The sequence below is a fragment of the Fusarium falciforme genome, chromosome 13 (assembly GCF_026873545.1).
Source record: "Fusarium falciforme chromosome 13, complete sequence".
Classification (NCBI taxonomy): domain Eukaryota; kingdom Fungi; phylum Ascomycota; class Sordariomycetes; order Hypocreales; family Nectriaceae; genus Fusarium; species Fusarium falciforme.
The window spans coordinates 525,559-541,846 of record NC_070556.1 but is presented as its reverse complement, the minus strand read 5'-3'; the positions used below and the strand labels follow the sequence as shown (position 1 = coordinate 541,846).

The following is a 16,288-nucleotide window of genomic DNA, read 5'->3' as shown; positions in this document are numbered from 1 at the left end:
CGGTGAATCGGGCAACGAATGACTCTTCATTTTTCTATCTAATGAGGGTCTAAAGGTCAACCAGACTCTATATTGGTGTCGCTGTTTCATCTGGGCCTATGAGGCCGATAAGAACGGCGAAGAGCATTGTGTAGCAGAATATGATGTGTGCACTGGACAGGGGAGAGTGCCCTTTGGCACTAACATTCGTTTAAAAGGGATAATGGGCGTGTTTAAGACCGATGAATAACAGCGTATATCTAGCGAAGGGGATTATACATCATCTAGATATAGTCTGGACGACTAAGATGGTTTTTATTGGTTAATGTGGTCTCATCAATAATTCAGCATACCACGAGCAGACCACAGCTATGCCTATCGGTCTCCGCCGCAGCCCAGTCGTCCCAGAAAGTCCCAGTAATGTGTTGGATAATATCAATCGTGTTCATTCTGTGGACTCAACTACAGCTGGCGCAACCGAGTCAGATGCCGTTACCAGCGTGGCAACTGGATCACCAAGCTCTTTCACTGCACATCGTAAACCCTTCAACGCCAGCACATGCGTCACGGATGTCCGATCTTGCGCATCCTCTCCTCTATCAGGCTTCTTGCGAGGGTGATGGCATGCCTGTTATCGGTGGTCTAGGTGACTCCGCTCAAGCTCTATTCCAGGCGACTTTAGAATCTGGTCAGAGGGATGGACGACAATAGCTATACCTGCGCCCTCATTTGCAACAGCATCTACCAATTTGCCTACCGAGGGCGCTGCGGGAGAAAAGGGTTCGTCAAAATGTCGACAGGACTCTTCTGTGGCGGTAATCTGAATGAGAATAAGAGTCATGCCAACCCAGGATTCTCCATCATTGATCAAACCGTGAATATTCCAACATCATTGTACACGATAGAAACGAGATTGGAGGCTTATTTCTTCATCGCCGTTGCCGAAAACACATATCTTCAACGCCTGCAACGACAACCCTAACCATAAATGCAGGCCAAGCGTCTCTCCCCGTCCAGGAAATCTGTTGCAGCCCATACAATGCGATCTGCCTATCCAGCTCTACTCACGCCCACGCCAAGCTCACGATTCTTCACACGGCACCTGCACGGTGGTGTGTGTCCAAGCCCCCTCGACCGCCTGGATAATAAAGCCGGACAGGGCACCACCTTTGACGCACCCGGAGTCGAGGCCAAAGGTGTAGGAATCCTCCTGATAGCCGCGCTGAGAATCATGGCCGTATACTATGGTGCGGCGATGGGACTTGGCGACTCGCTTCTGCTCGCGGTTCCAGATGTCGGTCCACTTGTCGCCGTCGTGGCTGTCGATAGGGATCCAGACGTCGTGATTGAGTATGGTTCTCTCGATGACGATGTTTTCGGCGGCGTCATCAGGCTCGGCCTCATCGCGACGGGACTTATTCTTTGCTTCGTCTTCTTGCTTTTTTCGCTCCCCTTCCTTCTTCTTTTTCTGCTCCTCTTTCTCCTGCTTCTGTTCTTCCTTCCAGCGGAAATCGTCAGTAGGGTAGGTGAGCGTTCGCATATTCATTACGGCCCAGGGGACTTGCTGCTCAAGCTCGATACCCGGGACAAGTCCTGCGTGGACAATACACAGGTTGAGCGGGCCAACGGTGAGGATAACGGGTAAGCTCTTGAGCCAGTCCAGCTGCTCTGACGAAAGGCTCCGTGCTGTCTTCAGATCCCCAGACGCGCCTGGAGGCACCTCCGCGTCTTTCATTGCCAAGTCGGCCGCAATATCTTCCCTAGTATTATAAGCTATCCACGCCAATAGCACGCGGTCTTCGTGGTTCCCGCGGACGGCGCTGGCGTTAAGATCCATGAGGCGTTTGATGACGCCGGCAGAATCGGGACCCTTGTTGACCATGTCGCCTACTGACACGATGTGGTCTTTTCTGCTGTCGAACCCTGTCTCTTCGAGGAGGGTGTTGAGCGGGTGGATCATGCCGTGGAGGTCTCCGATCACGATTATCCTCCTATTATTATCGGTGGTCGGGACGTACTCGTCAGGAAGCGCAGCCACGACGGTGATGTCCTCGGACGATGGCCGGTTGTAGGAGCTGGTAGATGAGGGAAGATTGGCTTTGGGGAGGTCCACTTCGACGTCTTCGTAACTTGAGGAGACGGACGCGCGGTTGAAATCCATGGCGAATAGTACTGTGGTGCAGAGGTAGACGCTCACGACAAAGAAGGCGGCAGAAGCGACGAGAACCAAGCGTCGTTGCGACTGGAAGATTGACGTGGGGATGGACATGGTCGTCATGGCATCGTCAGGTGAGCTGCCCTCTCAGGAAAGCAGGGATTCAGGTCGGAGGGAAGCTATTGCGACGCCATCGGTGGACGAAGCGGCATCACCATGTGGAATTCAAGCGAGATAGAGCCGTCTCTGAGGAGGAGTACATTAAGAGAAAATGCAAGGCAAGAGCACTGCAGGTGATCGGACAGGTCGGGGATCCGGGGAATAAAGGACAGGTGGAGGGGACCGCGGCGCCAAGAGACAGCGGCGATGGCGCGGGACTTGAGAGCACGGGCCAGGTGAGCACGGGACCAAATTCAGCTCAAAGGACAGCTCGGATTCAGCGGAGGCCAGCAGCTGTTGAGGCGGGGTTGAGTAGCAGTGATACGCAACAAAACGGAGGTACTTCATTGATAGTATGATCGGCACCTAATATTATGTACCCCTCTTTTTCCCGATCAAAGATCCTTTCCCTAATCAGCCCCCTCTGGACTAACACTCATGGGAGAGTGAACCAGACGAGATAAGCTTCAATTGGTCCCCGAGAGGCCCGACAAGTGCACGGATACAGAACAGCTAGAAAGACGATCAGTACAGATATTACCGTCCGTGTGCGAACGGGGAGAGTATTTCTAGACGGAGAGGGCCTGGCACCATCAGGACGGCATCTAGAGGGGGGAGTTCATTCCTGGACACGCGGGCGGGGACACTTGTACTTATAGTCGTACGCTGCATAGCTGCCACTAGGGCGGCTGGGACAGTCTATGAATAAAACAAACAAACAAACAAACAAACAAGCTTCAATTGGTCCAGCCGCAGTGACAGCGGACTGGTATCAATCAACCCTCGTGGTCGATCTGTCCCGTGTCATTGGCCCAGTTGCCACGTCCTACGGAAGACTCCGGTCCGCATGTGTTGTGCTCGCTTGTTTGTTGCACTCGCTTATCACATACGTTAAGCCTACGCTAAGCCGACGCTAAATCGCACCGTCGCTGGCGAATTTCGTGAGCGAATATGCTAGCATCAGGCAGCAGCCTGCTGCCTATGGTATGGGCGGTTTGAAAATAGGCAAAAGAGTCCGACCTTGTCGCTCCCTGAGATCGAATCAAGCAGTGCAATGTCAATCATCTTTTCTGCCCGCATGCATTTTGCACTCCTCAAACACTGAGAAATCGTGATCCAACGAATCTCCCAGAGTTCGCCTCAGGCAACAGGCCCTGTTAAATCGCCTCCTGAGATTTCATAAACGTTGTCCTCAATATTCTTCTTTAGTCATACCTTCGTCGCGATAATCGCTCCACGATATCAACATGGCTTCTCCAGATCGGACAGACCAGCCTGATTCATCTGAGCTTTTCGCTGTCCATGTCTTTATTCATCACAACCTCTACGTTGCTTCGGCCTTCCTCCCGTCGCTTTTTACCTCTTCCGCCTTCCCAGAGGAGCTTTGGAAGCTGCCGCCTTTGCCGGGCGTTTCGGATCTTGTTGACTCGCGTAACCGTTTGGGCCGCTATGTTCTCCGGAACAGGCTGCCTGGCTCAGCTCGCATTGCGCAAGTTGCCGAACAAATGGAGACAGAGTTCAAATTTCACAGCAGATTCCAGGCTGGCTACAAGGTTCTCCCGCCACCGGACCCGGGTGCTGATGAGGAAATCCGCTTTCCCGAGTGGCAAGGCAGGACTCTCCCACCAGACACGAGTCTGGAGCAAGCCTACTCGTACGGCGTGTACAAGCCAGAAGGCAAGCTCCAGCTAGTTCTAGAAACCAAGGCCGCAGCATTGGCCCCCATTGCGGGCGTTGACTTTGTTGAGGATACTCTGGGGAAGGAATATAAAGCGTTTAGGAGTCTTTTTTGGAGGGAGACCTACGATGATATATATGGAATCAACAGGTTTTCGATCCCGGTGGTGGTGAAAGCGCTCAGAAGCTGGCGGTACGCATATTACAAACTCAAGTTTCTTGAGGAAGTTAAGGCGAAGCTAGCAGGACGCACACCCGAGGACTCCTTGACAAGATCGGACACAGCCGTTGGGCAGGAGATGCAGGAAGTGGACAGGGAGGTTGATGAAGTGACCATGCAGAAGCAGGAAGCGACTGCCAAATTCCAAGCGTCGATTGAGAGATGGGAGGAGTGGGTTCTCGACAAATGCGTTCAGTCCGTGATGATGTTGAGGGATGAAGACATCGAGGCTACATGGGAAAGCATGCGACAGAAAAGGAACGAACTCGTTGAAGCATGGAAGAACTCGGAGAGACGGCAAGATATCTGGGAAGGCATGCGCGAGCTATATCTCGCCAACCCTCAACTATGGCTCCGCCGCGATGACCCCGACGCGCAAGATAAGATGGACGCACAAAACGCTGAGCGACGAACGAAGGCAATGGCAGCAAGAGGGCAAATGCGGAATGATCATCTGCGCGAATTCTCGAAACAAGCGGAAGAAACAACACCCAGGAACATCACCTCCAGCGCCATCACCACGCGATCTTTCCGCAATGCGGATGGAAGCCTTAGCAAAGAGCTCTCAGCCTTCGAAGTCACTTCAGGAGTCTTGCTCTGGGGCCAAATTCTGCCTATCCACTACGGCGTGGGTCAGCCAGCCCTGACATCAAATGCCACCACAGTCCCAAGAGCTGAGCCGGGCGGAACAGTTCTCATGCACCTCCATACATACAAGTCTGCCGCCCGCGTCGGAACTTGGAAAGTACGGCGATACTATTCCAGCATCTACTCAGGATGGTACGGCAATGCCTCAGCTCCTGTTGGATGGGTCATTTGCCACGAGTCGGTGGATCCCATGGAGATTCTCAGAAGAGTCCGCTGCATCGGGAACCAATCCAGTGCCCTTAGCAACAGCAACGAGCACGCGGACAAAGATGTGCTATTTATAGCCCGCTATGACTGGGGGTGGTACCCAAACACTCCCGAGTATCGAGAATCCAGAGCCCGTTTCCAGGAGTGGGCTGAGCCGGTCATCGGGGCCTTGCCAGAAGGTACAGACGCCGATGAGTATCGCGGGGCCAGGGTGAATGTGGCAGAGGCCGGTTACTTCATGGCTGTGGATGGGGAAAACTGGGGGTTGGACCTAGTGCGTGCATACAAGGACGAGTGCGAGGTGCCGCTGCCAGTGGGGGAGCGGCAGATGGAGCGAATCTTTGAAACACAGCCGGAGGGAAGGAGGGTGGGTTCGTATGTCGAAAGTGTGTCTACAGGGTATCAATTTGGTAAGTGGTTCTTCGACTCTAATCATATTCTCGCTGCTCGGATCATAGCTAACTTCTAGGGATTTGGTATAGGCTGGCTTGTTTTCTCCGGGAAGAAGCACGAAAAGTATCCGGAGGCAGATGAGTTGATTGCTTTTGTATACGACGCCGAGTATGAGGCCCTTGAAGCAATGCAGCATGACGTCGAAGCAGATCCTGATGAGTCAGGATAAACGGATTAGCTTTGAGGCCCTCAAAGAGTGCAAGGTCGAAGGCTTTCCTATAGGGAATTGATATACGGGCATGACATTTTGGCTACACGGGCATGACATTTTGGCTACACGGGCATGACTCTTACACGGGCATGACTTTTGTAACATCTGATTCGCTAGATTTCCGTCGGCCCATAGATACATCCCCGCAAAGGCGGTGAAGCCGGCTTCGCTAACAAGATCTCTGTCTGTTGAAGTATAAGTCTCAACAGTCTTCTAAGGGTAATCCATTTTTGTTTCAACACTGTCAGACAACTAGCTCCACAGGGATCATTGATGGCACCAGTCAATTGATGAGAATTATCTATCGAACAAAAGAGATTGAACAGCCATGTGTTCGGGCAAAGCTATTTAAGCTCATGTCGTTAGGATTGGAATCCTTGATGCGACAAGTTGGATGTGAAACCGGATACACAACCCCAAAGTACGGGCCGCGTTTAATATCCAGTCGCACGAACCTAGTGGTGATATGCGACAATATGTTTAACGTATATCATAAGCGAGCGAATCAGACAAGTGAGTGCATCAGTTATATACTGTAACGTACATCATAAGCGAGTGAATCAGACACGTGAGTGAATCACTCTCATTTTGTTACGACGCACGCCGACTGATGGTACGATTGGATCGGCGTGGCGACGCGGGACGGAGTAATCCCGAGCCGAGGGCCAATAAGGATTGGAGCGCGCTTTTCCAGGATCGCGACGATCTGGAGAAGCTTCACGAACCATCAAGAAAGGAAATAAGTATAGTTTCGCCCATTCACACGTCTCCTGTCCATCTAGTTCTTCAGCTTTCAATACAACTTTATTACTCGAGAATACTTCTTGATATTATCAGACGTGATTCGCCACCCTACGCTCAGCACACCACGCCCAGTTGCAACTGCCAACATAAACCAATCAGACGTTACGGTTTACTACGTTGGGAACCTTGACCCTCACATCTTTCTTTTCTCGTTGCATAGATATGAGACGGACAACTGAATTTATCAAACATAAGCCTTTCTTATAAAGTCTCCTTGGATGAGGCATCGCTGCTGCGATCATCATCGCCATCATTCACCACAATTGTAGTCTCGACCGTCTTCGTGATGCCTTGTGGGCCGGGATATGTGGCTAGATGTATCTCTGAGCCAGAGCTACCTTGACGAGGTCGTTCGTCTTTTCCTAACTTACTTAAAATCGTGTTACCCGGCTTTGGCATAGCGTGGCTACCGCTAACGACAACATGGGAAGTGATATAGTTAGTTGGGTTAGATTTGTGACTGCTACTTCCGTGGTAGCCATCTCCTTGCCCAGCCGCACCACTTCTCACAACTTTGGAGATCAAATTGGCCATGAGGAGCTCGATGTACAGCTTGACTATGTATGCGAGAGGGGCGAATTGGACGTATCTGCGTGAGGAGTCAGTTGGCTGTTGACAGCAAGATGGAAGGGTCACAGTAGTCAGAAACTCACAAGTAGGGGTCTGGCAAGCTCAAGAAGCCAAGGAGCAGAATATCCATGGACGTTGAGACAACTATCATACCAGCATTGAAGTTGAAGAGCCTCCAGTACTTGCTCAACCCATCGGCAATCAGGCGGAAGCGCACCAAATACAAAAAGTATAAGTTGAGCGCTAGATCAACGACAAGGAAGAAAGACTTCTCTGCCTTTTCGAACACAAGGTTAAGATGGACCTGGAAAGGTGTAGCTCCATCTAAGTGCGCGACTGTCCATATGTAGGCAACGGCGACATTGATGCACCCGATAGCAAGCACGAGGCCCCACTTCAACCTCCTGGCTCTGCGCTTGTTGGTCATGATCAAAGCGACGCGGTTGGTAATGATTTGGGGCAAGAGTTGCGTCTGGATTGCCCATAGTGCCACTGCATGATTGTTAGCTAAAGAGTTTCTCACACGATTCCCATACTATTGATGATTACCCGTGAATAAGTAAAACCCGACACTGGAGACGTCAGTTAGCATTGACGCTTAGTGCGACCACCGAAGGACTAGTACTCACCTTCCGGGAATGATTTCATTCAGGTACAAGAATGTGACGAGGGCGAATACGAAATTCACCCAAGCCTCAGCCCAGATCATGTATAGGTAGCCATGATGAAGGCTCCGCGTACGTCTCCATATGCCGCGAGTCTGCTGCACGGCCTTTGCAAAAGTAAACACAAAAACGCCCAAAAAGAGCCCAAAGTATACGGAAGCGAGATCCATGAAAAGACCTGGTGTGATCAGAGCGACAAAGCAACGAAATAGGCTGGGCACAAAAGCAAGAATTAAGACGGGAAAGAGGCCGTAGAAGGTAGGATTGCCTCGCTCACCTTATATAACAACCCCTTCCTCTTTGGTCGCAGGAGAGCCATGGGAGTCCGGTACTTGGTGATTTGAACCCGATCAACAAATCGATCTTCATTGGTGGGTACACACGTACAGTTTCCTGGGCACGTAGCGAAACGCATGTCAAAAGTCTCGTGCTTGAAGAAAGCCACGGCTAATTTTGTAATTGGGATAAACACTGCTAGAGGAGACGGCGCCAACTCTCACGATCCTCGGTGCAGGATCGGCCCACGGACCAGACTGTTGGCTTCCGGGTGGGGATCTGGACTATAATAGATCGTGATCTGCGGCAGGCACTTGATTTCAAGTCACTCGCACTGAACCACAAGTGGCAGGTCAGGATTCAATACAAGTAATCGGTGGCATAATGTCGAATGGGTGCTACATATTGCAGGGATAGCCCCATGGTTAGCGCTAAACTGCCGGTAATTTTCACGAGCCAATTAACTACATTATTGAAAGATGGAAATCGAGTCGTAAAAGCAGCATCGAAAAAGCTGGCTTAATCGGGCTAGTTAGTGGGTCGGCACGGCAAGAGACCATACTTATTGCCCCCCACTGTACGTAGTATTGTCCCGTTGGTATGGATTTAGGCCCAGGGCCAGAAGCAGGGGCACTGGGTGAGGAGGGGAAGCTGGGCCGAGTGGCGCCAGACACGGTGGTACTGTAGGATCTCGAGAAATTCGGACACTCTAGCGTCGCCACAAAACTCCGTATCAGCCAATTAACTAATGGTAAGTCGACGGTTTGGAGGTTAAAAAGTGGAAAAGGGGAGGAGCTAGAGCGTCCGAATTTCTCGAGATCCCACGGTAGTTGGCCAGCGTGAGGCATCGTTGGCCATGGAGGCAGCCTCGAGTGAGTCTTCAGGAGACGGCAATCAAACTAGGCCACCTGGGCAGGGAATTTCTCTGGTGGGTGCTGTCGCTCAAAATGTATGGTGGCGTGATTCTGATGCTCAATTTCAACGAAGATCCCGAATTTCAGGAAGATTCTCAGTTATCTCCTCGCTGCCAATCAGGGGCGCAATCTTTGTGTGATGCATGCCAACCATTTCTACCAGATCCTTGGGGCCACTTTGTTTTCTTTTCAGAACAAGAATTGGCGTTCAGTTGGTTTTTGGGGTAGCGCGAACCGAGGCGTTGGGTGGTGCCAGCCGGGCGAACCAACAACCCACAAGAGCTTTGACGCTCCGGGATCTGAGACCGGGGTTCACTGACGCCATTCGCGCGCCCTCGGCCGTGCCAATCCTGGTGGCAGAGAGCCCAATCCCCCCTGAAATCCAAGGCGAGAATGCCGCACAGCGTGCATCTGCATGACACCGTGAGACATGGTCGATCAGTATGCGACCTGTCGCACTGAGCGTGCTGAAAGGATCAAGGATCAGGTAAAGAATAATGGGCAGCAGCAGTGTGTTGATTGATTGTTGTCTGAGGTTGTCTCTTTGTGCGGGGTACTCCATCCCGCAGAGCTACTTATAGCATACGGCTAGATTACTAACGCAGTTGTTTCATGAGGCCGTGAAGATCATGCCTACCCTGCGACACGACCACTGAAGATTGCCCCACACGACCCTGCATCTACATGTGTAAGTAGTCTAAATACTCTCGATCACGCAATAACACACATCTTCTGCGACCAATTCTGCGCCCTCATCAGAATCATCCATCAATATGGTGGGGTCATCTTCGGCCGGGGCTGCTAAGACTACTAAGCGTAAGGGAACGCTCATTGCTGGTCATTGTTTAGATGTAATTACCCTCATCGTGCGACTAATACGGATATGCTACACAGGCACCCGAGGTGTGCGTACCTTGACTCCTTCACAACTTGCCCGAAAGCGAGCAAACGACCGAGAAGCCCAGCGGGCGATTCGAGCCCGGACTAAGGGGCACATTGAATGGTTGAAGCGAGAGCTCAAGAGCGAGCAAAGCCGGGATCAGACTGTTCAAGAGCTGCTTCGACGAAACAAGGCACTCGAGGATGAGTTGAACCGGTTAAAGGAGAATATGGCCATCTCAATGCCTCCTTCTCTGTACTCAACACCAAGTATTACCGGACGAGTTCACTTGTGAGGTGACTGATATGTTGACACTTCTCAACAGTCTCCGACAACCTGAGCCCTGGTAGTGGAGCCATTCCCAGGACGTCGCCCTTCGCCTCTGGCAACTAGGTACAACAATCTCGCCGACTACAGTCAACAATACGTTCCTCTCCCCACCAAATGTGAATCTTGGGCAAGTACCGTCCCTTGCCCCGTCCACTCCCACGTTTCCAGCCATTCGTCATCTGCCAGTGCGGACTACAATGCTGGGTACATCCACACCAGCGTGTCAACTCCCACGGTGTCCTCCAACAACAGCAACACCAACGTCAACGCCTTGTCCCACAAGGACATCAAATTGGGGTATGAGGAGGTGAAGAGTCACTGTATGGAACCCCATGGTCTAATAAGGCATGAGGAAGCTAATCATAGCCCTTATTCAGGCAACCCTCCCATGCCGCCATCGAATCCGTCCTATCCCCTAAGCTGGCAAGGAGCTCCAGTCCGTACCTCGCCCCACTTAGCGCCGTGATGACGAGAGTACGTGAGGGGTACACTTTGTTCTCTCAATCAAGGATTTCCTAGCAAAACACCATAGAAATCATTTTCAATTCAACAATGAGTACACAATCAATGCCCGATGCATCACAGGCAGATAATGCCTATGATGACAAGAGCTTTATTAAGGAAACGCACAGCCGGCCGGTTGGCCCTAACGACTCCACAAGGTGCCCTAATTTCCCCGCCGACGAGGCTCGCGGCTTCAACTTTCAACCTTTCAACGTAGAATATCGTGCTTTTCAAATCAATCCTCTGCCCCAGAGCCCGCTTGAGCTTTTCCAGCTTTTTGTGCCTAGATGGCTGCTATGGAAATGGATCGAATACACCAATAGCTGGGTCGTCAGATGCCTCGAAAATGCGGTCATAGACGCCTGGAATATGCCACTCGAAGAACACTCGCGCCTCTTGGCTTGGGAAGGGATCTCCTGCGCACAGATTTATGTATGGCTTGGAATACTGATTTACATAGGGATTCACAAGGAAAGAACCATCCCGAGCCACTGGAAGGCCCCAAAGCTAGGAGAACAACGCCCGCTGCACTCGATCTTGAAGTTCATGCCCTTGCGCAAGTTTGAACTGATCCACCGGTATCTCCGCATCTTTGACCACACGAAGATCGATGAAGCCGATGATACCGACTTACCGAAGGTTTTCCAAGGCGTTGAAGAGTGGTCTGAGCACATACAGAGGGTGTCGGCAGAGCTCTTTCACCCGGGCTCTCATCTCGCTGTAGATGAGGGCATGATACGCTTCACAGGCAGATCAACAGAGACAGCATACGTCAAAGGCAAGCCAATTCCTCGTGGGTTCAAAATCCGGGTTGTGGCCCAAGTCGGCTTCTTCATCCGCTGGTTGTGGCACCTGAAGGACGCACAATACGGTGCTGCAGGCGTCATAAAGAGGAAGAAGGGCTCACGGCGGCAGGGAAAGGCGGAGGTTGCAGACGACAAGCTTATTCCTCTTAATAATACACAAGGTGTCGTCGTTGCCCTATGTAATTTACTGCCGGATAAGACATATCACGTCTTCTTTGATAACCTCTTCTCGTCCGCAGACCTCTTTCGCAGCCTCCGTGGCCACGGCCACGGAGCCACAGGCACAGCTCGAGTCAACAGCGGCATATACGTTGACCTCAAGAAGGATAAGAAGCGTGATAAAGCCGGAACTTGTGGGTATGACTTCAATGAGGTTAGAGCCGTCCCAACAGCTGATAATAAGGTCTCACTCTCAGACAAGATTATATGTGAATCCCTTACTAATTTATCTCTTCGTCAGGTCAATCAGATCGCTTGGAAGGATAACGCCCTCGTGCTATTCATGAGCACCGTGTTCAAAGCCGGCGACGATGAACGCGTTGAACGGAAGAGGAAGAAGCCGTCTACAGACCACTCACGAGCCCGGCCGATACAGCGTTTTTTTGGTGACGAAGCTATCAAGGTCATTCAAATGCCGACAGTCGCTGCTACTTACAACGAAGAAATGAATCACGTTGATCGGGGTGACCAATTGAGGTCATATACACCCTATGATCATCGCCTTCGCCGGGGCGCTTGGCAGGCTCTCGCGTGGACCTTTCTCCTCGATGTCATCCTCGTCAACACCTATCTATTGCAGCTTCACGCGCCCCAGCTAAATTGGCAGCGATATAAGAATCAGAACGAGTGGCGAGAGTGTATTTACAACGCTCTATTTAACACATACCATCGTAAAAGCCGGGCGAGGAAGTTATTCAAGTCCGGCGACGAATACGACGAAGATGATCAACAACAACAGCAAACTCACTATGACAGAGATATCAACCACGTCAATCGGCATCGCAAGTCAGAATGCCTAGCTTGTAAGGGCTTCAAGCAGGGTCAGATAAGGGCTAGGAGGGCCAAAAAGCGGTCTCCGGCAGAGATCATCGCCAACTCCAAAAGGCGGCATCATGCGCCGCAGACCAGGTACGGGTGTGTCATTTGTGATGTTGCGATTTGTAACCGGCAGGCTTGTTGGGACTTCTATCATAATAGAAATTAGGTGGGAAAAGAAGTACCTTTCATTTGGCGCATTTTAATTGGACCGACCCCCCCTATCGTGACCTGGTTGGAGCTCCTTGCCAGCTTAGGAGATACGCAGCAACAGCCATGGAATGTATACCCGGAGAACTATCCTCCGGCCCAGTCCTCGGTCCACCTAGGGTTCTTCCAGGCGGCGAATTCTGGCAGATCTCCGCCCTGGCCATCGCACCCGCGTGGGACGAAGCTGTGAAACGCCATCAGAACCCCCTCTGTAGGGGCCTGAAGAGAAGGCAGCCAAGACCAGTCGGTCTTCCAAGACGGACAGGAGGCAGCACCTACTTACAGCAATGTCAAGATCAGGTCGCTCATGCAATAGTGTCACACGGATAGGGGTTATCCGAGCCGGATAGAGACTATCCGAAGGATCAAACACATAGAAGTCTCAGCTCTGGCAGCAGACTTTAACTATAAAAGACTAACCTTTAGACCCTCATTAGATAGAGAAATCAAGAGTCATTCGTTGCCCGATTCACCGAGGGACCTTCTGCCCGGTCGTCAGCTAGTCATGCACCCGTGCCGAGCGACAAATTTGCGTGGTTCTACTTGGAAGGGCTCGAAGGTCATGCCTCGGTCCTCTTCGGCCAGAAAAACCGCGGCCCGGGTCGTGTCATTTAGCCAAATGCAATGGCTGTACCTCTCATCGAGAAAGCTCTTGTCGTCATAGGGATTGATGACCCGGATCTCATCAAGAATTGGAGGGGACCCCACCGTTCTCATCAAAATGAATTGGTAGTCTTTTGGCGGAGAATTGGCACGAAATCTTTCACGGATTAGACTTTCCATACCCCTCACGTACTTCCAAAGTTCCCGAAGACATGTAGGGCGAGGTACGGACTGGAGGGCTTCACGCACTGAGGAGATAGGGGGCTCATGTTCATTAACTCTACCCCCGATAGAGTACGTTCGAGATCTGTGAGTGAGTGAGACGTAAACCGACCACGTGTAGTGAGGAACCACTGGCGCTTAATGTGAAACTATTTATTGCGAGGATTTCTCTTAGCACAGGAGGCACACATCTTCAGTCCAACTGTGGAACCGCCACGTGCTCACTTATCTCTCTCGCTATTCGCACTCTGTGCGGGAGCTGCTGATCTTTGCTCACAATGGGTCGTTTCTCCTCGTAAACTGGCTCTTGGGCTACTCCTTGCTTGCGAGTAGATTGGGCATCCGTCGCTGCCCGGATATAGTATGCCTGAAAACTTCTGAATCGAGGAGGACCGTGCGATGTCGGAGGTCGCGAGTTCCGGGTTCTACAACTGGCCTTCCTTCATCTTTATGAGGAATGGGGTAACCACTCAAGAGGAAATACAAGACAGATCCACCAGCCCTGGAGTTGAAAGGCTAAAGCTTTACGAAATCCACAATGCTGCGCTTCGAGGTCATGCTCCCCTCGTTTGAAACGGTGGACTAGGCGAACTCTATGACTGGGTGATGATCAGGCGAAGGGAGTTGTGTAAGGCAAAACATGTGCAGGATCTGCAGCAGGTTTTGCGACAGCACCAAGCCCTCGCACCAACGTGCATGAAGACAAGGCCGTGCCAGGGAAGTGTTCGACTGGGCCAGATCTCCACCTTTGGCGAAGGTTAATACAAATAAGGGCATTCTTGAGCCACTGATGACGGTCTTAATGTCAATCTAGCATTCTAGCTTAGCGCTCTGCACGCATCGCCGTCATGGAATGAAGAGGGACATAATGGCACCCGCCAAGCCTGTTGCTTCCGGGATCCCAGGTTGTAGGGTCGCAGTCTTCAAGTAATTACGAGAGGTCCTGACTCATGATCACCGGTCGGGAAACACAACCGACGTGTTAACGTAAAACTAGGCCTCAGCTTGTGCGGGTCAAATACTACGATATGGCCTTGGCGTGTGGGCTCCTTCACAATTCCCCTGAATCCAGAGAAGGGGGTGGCTAATAGTAGGGTTCAACTTCGGATGCGCTACGGCCTTTAGCAATTATTCAGCAGAGCTCTTTTGATCTTACCAAGTTGGGTGTAGGCGAGAAGTGAGAGACAACAAGATTCCGTCTCTCAACCGGCACTCCGTCAACATTGACATGTTCGGTCCTTGGCTCCCTTAAAAGACGACCTCGATGCTGCGATTCTCCAACTTTGACCAGACTCTCAGCTCGGCTATGAGGACGATTTCTTCTGTCACTCTTTTTTTTTTTTTTTTTTAGTTCCCTCCTCTTGGTCGCACGATGATAACTCTCCTTCCTGACAACTTCGTCCTCGAAAAGGTCACACGCAATGACCTGGTCATTGCATCTGTCGCGTGGGGTTTTACTCTGGGTATCGGCTGGCTTACGACATGGACGGCCATCAAGCAAACAGCGAGTGCCTACCGTCGACGTGGACTGGCCATGTTCCGCAATGCATACGTTTGGATGATTTGGCTAGAGATTGCTGTTTGCCTTGGCTTTGGTATCATCTGCTTCATGTTCCTTTTAGGGGCAATACCACCTAGGTGCGCTTCATCAAATGATCTAACGGTTTCGCTTCCAAACATGGACGATAGCTGATATATGGTGCAGCTTTGCGTTCTACTTTTGTATCCGTGAGTTTATGCCGTCCATTTGCTATCGTAGCATCCTTTCATTCTCTTGTACTAATAGCCGTTTGTCGCGCCAGTTACCCTCTGGGCGCTTCAGGTCCGTTTCGCCCGGACACTATTTATCAAGCTCCCTCTGACGTTTTAATCAGGTCCAATTTCTCCTCCAGATTATTGTGAACCGATGCGCAATTCTTGTTCACGACCGAAAGTTCGTTTGGCGAGTCAAATACGGCGTGGCATTCCTGATTACGACAATCAACATTTCAGTCTACTGTATCTGGATCCCTGCACGGTTACAAATTTCGGACACATACATACATGTCAATGAGATATGGGATCGATGTGAGAAAGTCATCTACCTCCTCGTCGACGCTGCCCTCAACGTGCTTTTCATCCGCATCGTTAAGAAAAATTTGATTGAGCTCGGCCTAAGCAAGTACGACAATCTCGTCAAGTTCAACATGTTCATCATTGGTTTCTCCTTGAGCATGGACGTTCTTATCGTTGCTATGATGAGCCTGGACAACACCTTCGTGTAGGAGCCCTTCACCGATCCATGAGTCAAACTTAGGGACATACTAACCATGGCGTCTCCTGTGTAGGTACATGCAGTTCCACCCACTCGCCTATATTGTCAAGCTTAATATTGAGATGTCCATGGCCAATCTCATCGGTAAGGTTGCTCGGACATCGGGCCACGGGGACGGGTCAGACTATCCTAGGTCCCGATCGCGGGGAACCCGAGGTGGTGACACGACATTGCATGCTGGAACTCAAGATGACGAAAATGGCAGACAGAAGGCCTGGGCAACTGTGACTACCACAGTGGAGATGCACACCATGGAAGCGGCGCCTCCAGATCCCAAAACGCAGCTCGGGTTTAATCATAACGACACCGACACTCTGCTTAATCAAGGAGCACCTTACTCTGTCCAGATCGAGGGCGCCTATTCTACCTCTGCGGACGCGTCTATACGGAATGGAGATGGGTCGTTGAGCAGTCGTGACTCAAATGGTATAGAAGCTATCCGGTGA

At 51.2% G+C, this 16,288-nt stretch overlaps 4 protein-coding genes and 1 pseudogene across 5 annotated transcripts, besides 1 other annotated feature; 3 read left to right on the top strand and 2 right to left on the bottom strand.

Annotated features, from left to right (window-relative positions):
• Nucleotides 1-1,060: 1,060 nt before the first annotated feature.
• NCS54_01472200 (Metallophos domain-containing protein) lies at nucleotides 1,061-2,257 on the bottom strand (the record flags this gene model as incomplete). The annotated part of the gene is made up of 1 exon (XM_053159855.1): nucleotides 1,061-2,257. The coding sequence occupies one exon, from the start codon at nucleotides 2,255-2,257 to the stop codon at nucleotides 1,061-1,063; it is 1,197 nt and encodes a 398-aa protein (XP_053015830.1).
• A 1,283-nt stretch (nucleotides 2,258-3,540) lies between these two features.
• NCS54_01472100 (Hypothetical protein) lies at nucleotides 3,541-5,667 on the top strand (the record flags this gene model as incomplete). Its single annotated transcript, XM_053159854.1, has 2 exons — nucleotides 3,541-5,455; nucleotides 5,528-5,667. 2 exons carry the CDS (start codon nucleotides 3,541-3,543, stop codon nucleotides 5,665-5,667), a joined length of 2,055 nt encoding a protein of 684 aa, XP_053015829.1.
• Nucleotides 5,668-6,714: 1,047 nt separating this feature from the next.
• NCS54_01472000 lies at nucleotides 6,715-7,924 on the bottom strand (annotated as a pseudogene). Its single transcript has 4 exons — nucleotides 7,713-7,924; nucleotides 7,633-7,655; nucleotides 7,167-7,575; nucleotides 6,715-7,102 (listed from the first exon to the last, which is right to left on the bottom strand).
• Nucleotides 6,715-7,924: a sequence feature.
• Nucleotides 7,925-9,711: 1,787 nt separating this feature from the next.
• NCS54_01471900 (Hypothetical protein) lies at nucleotides 9,712-12,662 on the top strand (the record flags this gene model as incomplete). Its single annotated transcript, XM_053159853.1, has 5 exons — nucleotides 9,712-10,087; nucleotides 10,169-10,468; nucleotides 11,113-11,831; nucleotides 11,919-12,586; nucleotides 12,656-12,662. 5 exons carry the CDS (start codon nucleotides 9,712-9,714, stop codon nucleotides 12,660-12,662), a joined length of 2,070 nt encoding a protein of 689 aa, XP_053015828.1.
• Nucleotides 12,663-14,900: 2,238 nt separating this feature from the next.
• On the top strand, nucleotides 14,901-16,288 carry NCS54_01471800 (Hypothetical protein; the record flags this gene model as incomplete). Its single annotated transcript, XM_053159852.1, has 5 exons — nucleotides 14,901-15,166; nucleotides 15,234-15,256; nucleotides 15,331-15,350; nucleotides 15,403-15,788; nucleotides 15,856-16,288. 5 exons carry the CDS (start codon nucleotides 14,901-14,903, stop codon nucleotides 16,286-16,288), a joined length of 1,128 nt encoding a protein of 375 aa, XP_053015827.1.